This window comes from Phacochoerus africanus, chromosome 4, assembly GCF_016906955.1.
Source record: "Phacochoerus africanus isolate WHEZ1 chromosome 4, ROS_Pafr_v1, whole genome shotgun sequence".
Classification (NCBI taxonomy): domain Eukaryota; kingdom Metazoa; phylum Chordata; class Mammalia; order Artiodactyla; family Suidae; genus Phacochoerus; species Phacochoerus africanus.
Genome location: NC_062547.1, coordinates 26,049,665 through 26,059,338, shown reverse-complemented (window position 1 = coordinate 26,059,338; position 9,674 = coordinate 26,049,665). Strand labels below are relative to the sequence as shown.

The 9,674-nt window shown below is 44.3% G+C and overlaps 1 protein-coding gene across 1 annotated transcript; it reads left to right on the top strand.

Moving 5' to 3' along the window:
- Positions 1 to 746: 746 nt before the first annotated feature.
- RAG1 (recombination activating 1) lies at positions 747 to 3,878 on the top strand. Its single transcript, XM_047774265.1, has one exon. The coding sequence runs from the start codon at positions 747 to 749 to the stop codon at positions 3,876 to 3,878; it is 3,132 nt and encodes a 1,043-aa protein (XP_047630221.1).
- Positions 3,879 to 9,674: the final 5,796 nt, after the last annotated feature.

The following is a 9,674-nucleotide window of genomic DNA, read 5'->3' as shown; positions in this document are numbered from 1 at the left end:
TGAGCATCTAATGTGTGCTAGAAAGCTTGGGGGAGACAGAGATAAATCACTCAAAGACTCCGTCCTAAAAAACGTCCAGGTTTTGGTGGAAAGGAAATACTATCGTACATAGATAATATTGTACATCAGCTATATCTCAATAAAAAAGAATAATTTTTATAAAAGAAATGATTGTACATATATATGTAAAATAGACCATGGTGATGATGCGTGAACGCAGAAACACATGTAAATGGACATTGCCACTGAAAGAACAGGAAATGACTCTGTTTTCTGTATATGATCAGCCCTAACATACTATATTAACATAGGAAGCCAAACAATTAACTTTCTGAATGCTTTAATAAATGAATAGGAGTTCCTGTTGTGGCGCGGTGGTTAACGAATCCAACTAGGAACCATGAGGTTGTGGGTTCGATCCCTGCCTTTGCTCAGTGGGTTAAGGATCCGACATTGCCATGATCTGTGGTGTAGGTCGCAGATGCGGCTCAGGTCCCAAGCAGCTGTGGCTCTGGCGAAGGCTGGCGGCTGCAGCTCCAATTAGACCCCTAGCCTGGGAACCTCCATGTGCTGGTTCTGGAAAAAGGCAAAAAGACAAAAAAATAAAATAAATAATAAAATCAAATAAAAAATAAATGAATAATTGAATGTACTAATTTGTATTCCTTCCAAGTTGCATCAGTGGGTTATTTACCTTTTTTTCCTAACCTGACTTGTCCTTATTGCTCCCAGGTACCTCAGCCAGCATGGCTGTCTCTTTGCCACCCACTCTGGGACTCAGTTCCGCCCCAGATGAAATCCAGCACCCCCATATTAAATTTTCAGAATGGAAGTTTAAGCTGTTCAGGGTGAGATCCTTTGAAAAGGCACCTGAAAAGGCTCAAATGGAAAAGCAGGATTCCTCCGAGGGGAAACCCTCGCTGGAGCAATCTCCAGCAGTCCTGGACAAGCCTGGTGGTCAGAAGCCAGGCCTGCCTCAACCAGCGTTCAAGCCCCATCCAAAGTTTTTAAAGGAATACCACGAAGATGGGACAGCAAGAGACAAAGCCATCCACCAAGCCAACCTGAGACGTCTCTGCCGCATCTGTGGGAATTCTTTCAACACCACTGGGCACAAGAGAAGGTATCCAGTCCACGGGCCTGTGGATGGTAAAACCCAAGTCCTTTTACGGAAGAAGGAAAAGAGGGCCACGTCCTGGCCAGACCTCATTGCCAAAGTTTTCCGGATCGATGTGAAGGCAGATGTTGACTCCATCCACCCCACTGAGTTCTGCCATAACTGCTGGAGCTTCATGCACAGGAAGTTTAGCAGCACCCCATGTGAGGTTTACTCCCCAAGGAATGCAACCATGGAGTGGCACCCCCACACCCTAAACTGTGACATCTGCCACACTGCACGTCGGGGACTCAAGAGGAAGAGTCAGCAGCCAAACATGCAGCTCAGCAAAAAACTCAAAACTGTGATTGACCGAGCGAGACAAGCCCGTCAGCGCAAGAGGAGAACTCAGGCCAGGATCAGCAGCAAGGAACTGATGAAGAAGATCGCCAACTGTGGTCAGATACATCTTAGCCCTAAGCTCCTGGCAGTGGACTTCCCGGCGCACTTTGTGAAATCTATCTCCTGCCAGATTTGTGAACACATCCTGGCCGACCCTGTGGAGACCAGCTGCAAGCACGTGTTTTGCAGGATCTGCATTCTCAGGTGCCTCAAAGTCATGGGCAGCAGTTGTCCCTCTTGCCACTATCCCTGTTTCCCTACTGACCTGGAGAGTCCAGTGAAGTCTTTTCTGAGCATCTTGAATACCCTGATGGTGAAATGCCCAGCAAAGGAGTGCAACGAGGAGATCAGCTTGGAAAAATATAATCACCATATCTCAAGCCACAAGGAGTCAAAGGAGACATTTGTGCATATTAATAAAGGGGGCCGACCCCGCCAGCATCTCCTGTCCCTGACGCGGAGGGCTCAGAAACACCGTCTGAGGGAGCTCAAGCTGCAAGTCAAGGCCTTCGCCGACAAAGAAGAAGGGGGCGACGTGAAGTCAGTGTGCCTGACCTTGTTCCTGCTAGTGCTGAGGGCGAGGAATGAGCACAGACAAGCTGACGAGCTGGAGGCCATCATGCGAGGCCAGGGCTCCGGCCTGCAGCCTGCTGTTTGCTTGGCCATCCGCGTCAACACCTTCCTCAGCTGCAGCCAGTACCACAAGATGTACAGGACTGTGAAGGCCATCACGGGCAGGCAGATTTTCCAGCCTTTGCATGCCCTTCGGAACGCGGAGAAGGTCCTTCTGCCCGGCTACCACCCCTTCGAGTGGCAGCCACCTCTGAAGAATGTGTCTTCCAGCACGGACGTGGGCATTATCGACGGGCTGTCTGGACTCTCCTCCTCGGTGGATGATTACCCAGTGGACACCATTGCCAAGCGCTTCCGCTATGACTCGGCTCTGGTGTCCGCTCTCATGGACATGGAAGAAGACATCCTGGAGGGTATGAGAGCCCAAGACCTTGACGACTACCTGAATGGCCCCTTCACTGTGGTGGTGAAGGAGTCTTGTGATGGGATGGGAGACGTGAGTGAGAAGCACGGCAGTGGGCCGGTTGTGCCGGAAAAGGCCGTTCGGTTTTCCTTCACAGTCATGAAAATCACCATCGCACACGGGTCACAGAACGTGAAGGTGTTTGAGGAAGCCAAGCCTAACTCTGAACTATGTTGCAAGCCCTTGTGCCTCATGCTGGCCGACGAATCCGACCATGAGACCCTGACGGCCATCCTGAGCCCTCTCATTGCCGAGAGGGAGGCCATGAAGAGCAGCCAGCTAATGCTGGAGATGGGAGGCATCCTCCGGACTTTCAAGTTCATCTTCAGGGGCACCGGATATGATGAGAAACTCGTCCGGGAAGTGGAAGGCCTTGAGGCTTCTGGCTCTGTCTACATCTGTACCCTCTGTGATGCCACCCGCCTGGAAGCCTCTCAAAATCTGATCTTCCACTCCATAACCAGAAGCCACGCGGAGAATTTGGAGCGCTATGAGGTCTGGCGTTCCAACCCATACCATGAGACGGTGGAAGAACTTCGGGACCGGGTGAAAGGGGTCTCGGCCAAACCCTTCATTGAGACGGTGCCTTCCATAGATGCCCTCCACTGTGACATTGGCAATGCAGCCGAGTTCTACAAGATTTTCCAGCTCGAGATAGGGGAGGCGTATAAGAACCCCAATGCCTCCAAGGAGGAAAGGAAGAGATGGCAGGCGACCTTGGACAAGCACCTCCGCAAGAAGATGAATCTGAAGCCCATCATGAGGATGAATGGCAACTTTGCCAGGAAGCTCATGACCAAAGAGACTGTGGAAGCAGTCTGTGAGTTAATTCCCTCTGAGGAGAGGCATGAAGCTCTGAGGGAACTGATGGACCTTTACCTGAAGATGAAGCCCGTCTGGCGATCATCATGCCCTGCTAAAGAGTGCCCGGAATCCCTCTGCCAGTATAGTTTCAATTCACAGCGTTTTGCTGAGCTCCTCTCCACCAAGTTCAAGTACAGATATGAGGGCAAAATCACCAATTATTTTCACAAGACACTGGCCCACGTCCCGGAAATTATCGAGAGGGACGGCTCCATTGGGGCATGGGCTAGCGAGGGAAATGAGTCTGGGAACAAGCTGTTCAGGCGCTTCCGAAAAATGAATGCCAGGCAGTCCAAGTACTATGAAATGGAAGATGTTTTGAAACATCACTGGTTGTACACCTCCAAATACCTGCAGAAGTTTATGAATGCTCATAAAGCATTTAAAAACTCAGGGTTTACCATAAACTTGCAGAGAAGCTCAGGGGACACATTAGACCTAGAGAACTCTCCAGAATCTCAAGATTTGATGGAATTTTAAGCAGGGAAGCTGCCTAGGCATTGGTTTTGCAAATGGGTTTTCTCTGGGTTGCATGGAGAGCTTCTCCTGGCACCCTTAACTCCTGGGTGTGGGGCTTCACCACACAAATGGTGGTAGGTTGATGAGGCCAGAGGTGGTGAACCCATGTCAGGAATAGGTAACTGGTAAGCCGACTGCTTGAGCTGTTTAGGGAGTTCAGAAAAGCAATAGGAGAAACCAGTTATTTGAAAGCTCCATAGCTGAGAACAGGGGTAACTGCAGGGGACCAGAGGTGAACAAAGATGTATGTGGAGAGGACTGAGTGATGCCAAAGTCAAAGCCAAGGTTGTCAAAGGACAGCCAGTGAAGCCAGAAAAGGAATTTGACTTGTGGTTTCCATTCCCCCTGCCCAAGTTATTCTAGTTTATACTGAGAGGTGTTTTTCATATCACTTTTGTAGAATTTTTTATTTTATAAATTTCACATATTTTGGCTTATTTTACAAGATTTAAAAAAGGTTTTCAAGAATTCCCGCTGTGGCACAATGTGGCATCTTGGGAGTACTGGGACACATGTTCCATCCCCAGCATGGCATGGTGGGTTAAGGATCCAGCGTTGCTGCAGCTATCGCTAAGGTCTCAACTGTGGGTCGAATCTGATCCCTGGTCCGGGAACACCATGGGCCATGGAGTGGCCACAAAAGAAAAAGAAAAAAAGACTTCTCAGATTTCTTTACTAATAATATCTTACATTATGTGACAATGACCTTTCAAAATGCTCCCATTTGGTACACTTATGTAGAATATTTTTGGAAAATAAGTCATTTTCTGAGTTTAAACAATGTCAGAATTGTAACCTTGAGTTTAGAAGATCATCTGCTACCATAGGTTTTTCTTTTTTTGTTGTTTTTGGTTTTTTGTCTTTTTAGGTCCGCACCCACAGCATATGGTGGTTCCCAGGCTAGGGATGCATTTGGAGCTGTTGCCGCCGGCCTACACCAGGGCCACAGCAACGCCAGATCCGAGCCGTGTCTGCGACCTATACCACAGCTCACGGCAACACTAGATCCTTAACCCACTGAGCGAGGCCAGGGATCGAACCCAAAACCTCATGGTTCCTAGTCAGATTCGTTTTCCACTTCGCCACAACGGGAACTCCCTAGGTTTTTCAATAATAACGTTGGAAGAAGAAAACTGCTAGCTGCAGTTAGTTATTAAATCTTGCAATAGTATGTGTTTATTTAGCTATCAGTAGCCAAGGATGATTTTTATTTTTACTTTTAATTAATTTAGATTCTCCAGTGTTTTCCCCCTACAATCTCAAAGCCACAGAGACTTTTAAAATCTGGGTTTGCTCATTGTATAAAAGCAGAGTTAATGTCTTGCTGAAAATTTCTGCCAGGTTTTTTCCATATGAATCCTGGGTCAGTTTTGCTAAATCTGGTTTTCATGGAGGCTTTCTTTCTGCATTGTGTTATTTATTTTTTAAATTATGATCGGTTTACTTTCAGTGTATTCAGTTATTTTTGAAAGCAGGATATCTTTGTACTTTTCTCACCTGCTAAGTTTAGATGGAAACTGCTTACAGTACAGTGGAAGTTAACATTTGCAGAGGTTTTTTTTTTTTTTCCTTCCATTTTTAGAATATTTCCACATTCATTTTTCCTCGTTTTTCCCTCATTACCACCCTGTGGGGTAGCCATTATTATGATTCCCATTTGGTGGAGGATTCAATGATTTGCCCAAGTTACAAGGATAGTAAATACCTGATCTGGAATTTGATCTCAGGCCTTTTGTCTCCAAATTTCATGTTGTTTCTTCCACAAAAGGTAACTTTTTTTTTTTTTTAAACAAGGTATTTCACACCCCTTCTTGTTTAAGTTTTATATCTTGTATCTCTTTGCTCAGTGTTTTCTGTAAGTTATCCATCTTTGCCTCCAGTTTATTTCCAATGTCCTGCATCATCTTCAGCATCAGGTCTAAAGTCTTTTTCCTGGAGGCTGAGAACCTCCTCATCGCTTAGCTGATTTTCTGGGGTTTTTCCTTTCTCCCTCATCTGAGTTATAGTTCTGTCTTTTCATTTTTATAGGTTTTTGGCGTAGTGACCTTTTTACGGATAATAGAGTTGTAGCCTCTCTTACTTCTGGTGTCTGCCCCCCTTGTGGCTAATGTTGGTATGGCGGCTTGCTGTAGGCTTCCTGATGGGAGGGGCTGATGCCTGCCCACTGGTAGGTGGAGCTGATTCTAATCCCTCTGGTGGGTGGGGCTTAGTCTCTGGATGGGATTAGAGGCAGCTGTGTGCCTGAGGGGTCTTTAGGCAGCCAGTTTACTGCGGGGCGGGGCTGTGTGATCCCACCTGGGTTGTTGTTTGCTCTGGGGCTTCTCAGTGCTGACTGATGGGTGGGGCCAGGTTTTCCCAAAATGGCCACCTCCAGAGAAAGGCGCGCTGCTGAATATTCCTGAGAGCTTTGCTTCCAATTTCCTTCCCCACAACAAGCCACATTCACCCCTGTTTTCCCAGGAGGTCCTCCAAGAACTGCAGTCAGGTCTGACCCAGGTTCCTATGGAGACTTTGCTTTGCCCTGGGACCCAGTGAGGTGAACGTCTGTGTGCCTTTTAAGAATGGGGTCTCCGTTTCCTCCAGTCCCATGGAGCTCCTGCGCACAAGCCCCACTGGCCTTCAATGCCAGATGCTCCAGGGGCTCTTTCTCCCAGTGCCAGATCCCCACACGTGGGCGTTTGATGTGTGGCTTAGAACGCTCACTCCTGTAGGTGAGTCTCTGTGAACCAGTTAGTTTCCAGTCTGTGGGTCTTCCCACCCAGGAGGTATGGGGTTGTTTATATCGTGAAACCGCCCCTTCTACCTCTTGATGTGGCCTCCTCTTTGTCTTCTGGAGTAGGATATCTCATTTAAGGTTTCTGGTCCGTTTGGTTGAAGATCGTTCAGCCTTTAGTTGTGAATTTTGTTGTTTTTAGGAGAGAAGTTGAGCTCCAGTCCTTCTATTCCGCCATCTTACTCCCATCTCCCTAAACAAGGTGGTAACGTAAATGGTTTGGAATCCACAATTCATCACTACAGTTCGTAATCTTGGGATTACATTTCTTGGGGTAGGGATGGGTGGGCTTGGAGGTCATTGGTGTGCTTTGGGCCTTTTGATAGAAGAAAGAATTGCTAAAGTTCCCAAGAGACCCCCAAACCTCTGGTAGCTCCAGTTTTTAGAAACTATTGTTTGTATCCTTAGGAATTTGGGAATTGCCAATTTCTGGCAATTTAGAGAAGGCATGGGATTTTATATGCTAGTGAGTCATAATGATATGTTAGTGTTAATTAGTTTTTTCCTTCCTTTGATTTTATTGGCCATAATTGCCACTCTTCATACATAGTATATCAAAGAGCTTTGTAATTTAGTTGTCAAATGTGCATCAGTGATATCCTAAAGGGTATGCATTTGGTGCTTTTACAGGGATTGAACCTGGTATTTTCCGTTTAAAATATACAGCAGTTTTTCTTGCTTTTTCTATATAGACTATATAAATTTCAAAGGCATTTGTAATTTAGTTGTCAAAAAGATATACATATTTTAATTTTATTTTTTCTTGAAAACATTTTGTATTTTGTAAACTTATGGGCTTCCAAGCCACCCCTTTCCTTCATCCCGTTTAATCCTTACAGCATGTCTCTGCTACATTCTGTAATCATCCTACTCCCTGAAGCATGTTGGCGTTGGTTTGTAGATTTTTTTCCCCCGTATCCACTCTGTTACTCAATTGGTGGTAATGTAAATACTTTCCAATATTAAATCCAACTTTTCTAGCATTGCAGGAACTATTTTGAATGCATGTGACTAACAGCATGATTTATAGCACAACCCTCCCAATAATCCCTTAATCAGATCACATTTTGATAAACCAGCAGGAACATCTGGCTGCGGGAATTTCAATATGTAGAAATGTTGCCTATGGTTGTTTTTGCCCTCAATGTTGTGATTGTAATATCTAGCCCTGGTTTTACATTCAAGTTTTGTTTTATGTTGACAATGCCCATTTTAAATGCAACCATGTACTCTAGGGAAATTTATCACACTGAATGGAGCTTTTTTTTTTTTTTTTTTTTTTTTTTATGTAGACTGGGACTTGAGAAGTGCCATGCATTTTTCTCCCATGAAACCTAATTCTGCAAGTTTGCTTGCCAACTCACTGAGGTGCACTGCAGGGACCAGTGATAATGGCTGATGAAAATTGATGAATGGTTGGTATGAGGTCAAAAAGCACTTGGGGATTAATAAATATGTACTGAGAAGCAAGAGCAGGAGGAAAAGATGTCTTTTCCTTCCAGGTGAACTGAAATTTAGTTTGGCCTCAATTTGTTTTCACAAAATATATATGAAGATAAAGATTTTTTTGGTTGAGCTTGTGTGATCAAACAGAATTCAAATTACACACAGCTAAGAGGTAGGATTTGTCAGCACCAGAAGTGGTTGCGAGAATGAATCGCCATTTAGAGACAAGTGATTTTCGATTGCAGATATGTCTGTGTCTTCAGTTATGGTATGAGAGGTGGTCTGTTCTTTCAATGTTAAGAGATTTTTAAACAAGAGTGGCTATTTTGTCCCTATTTTAACTTTTTCATTTAACTACGTTAATCTACATAAATATACCTCAATCATTTTTGGTGAGATTTTTCTTTTTGTGGAATTGCAGTTCACTTTATTTTCATACAAATAATTGTAAAGTTTGTTTAATGGCGCCGAAGGGTCTTCCTCTTCTTTTTCTTTTCTTTACTTTTTTATTTGATTTAGGAAAAGTTCAGGTACTAGGATGCAATGATTTAATTTGATGATTTGATGAAAGGGATCTGTATTTCCATGTCAGATATTTTTACATTGAAATATGTGTCTCAATACTTATTTTTATATTTTTGTATTGTGGTTATTGGTAACAGTTTTATGTTTAAGTATTTGAAATAAAAATGTTTAATTTGGAAATAGTAGGTATTGTGATTTAAATTCAAATAATGATATTCACTGCAACATTTAAAAAATGAAGTAATGTTTTTTTCATGAGGGAAATACAAAATAATTTGGTGATCTTATAATAAAAGGCAACAGAATAGTATAATTTATATTCATGCAGGAAGAGACAGTTTGGTTCCAAATGGTTTAGGTAAATGTAGGATTTGAGAATGAACAGTGTTTAAACTCCTTTGAGACTCTAATAAAAATATGACCCTGTTCCCCAGAAAATTCACACATTCATATACTTAACATTTTGATCGGAGCGGGTGATGTGTCCAGGACCACACAGGTAATGGCAGAAGTGAGCTAGAGCTCAGGTTCTTTGATCAGTGCTCTTCCTGGTGATGACAACAACGGCAGCAGCAATAACAGTAGTAATAGCTACCAGTAAGGGAGGTAAGCATTTTGCATATGAGATTTTCTCATTTGAGCCTTTTGGAATCTGTCCCATCATTTTCTTTATGTTATACATGAGGTCACTGAAGCTTATCTCAGCCAAAAAACAGGGAACCAGGAGTTCCCATCATGGCTCAGTGGTAAGGAACCCGACTGCTATCTGTAATGACGTAGGTTCAATCCCTGGCCTTGCTCGGTGGGTTAAGGATCCAGCGTTGCTATGAGATGCAGTGTAGGTTGCATATGCTGCTCAGAGCCCACATTGCCGTGGCTGTGGCATAGGCTGGAAGCTATAGCTCTAATTCAACCCCTAGCCTGGGAACTTCCATATGCCTGGGGGTGAGGCCCTAAAAGGACAAAAACCAAAACAAAAACAGGGAAGCACATTTTCACAATTTACCCTCTAT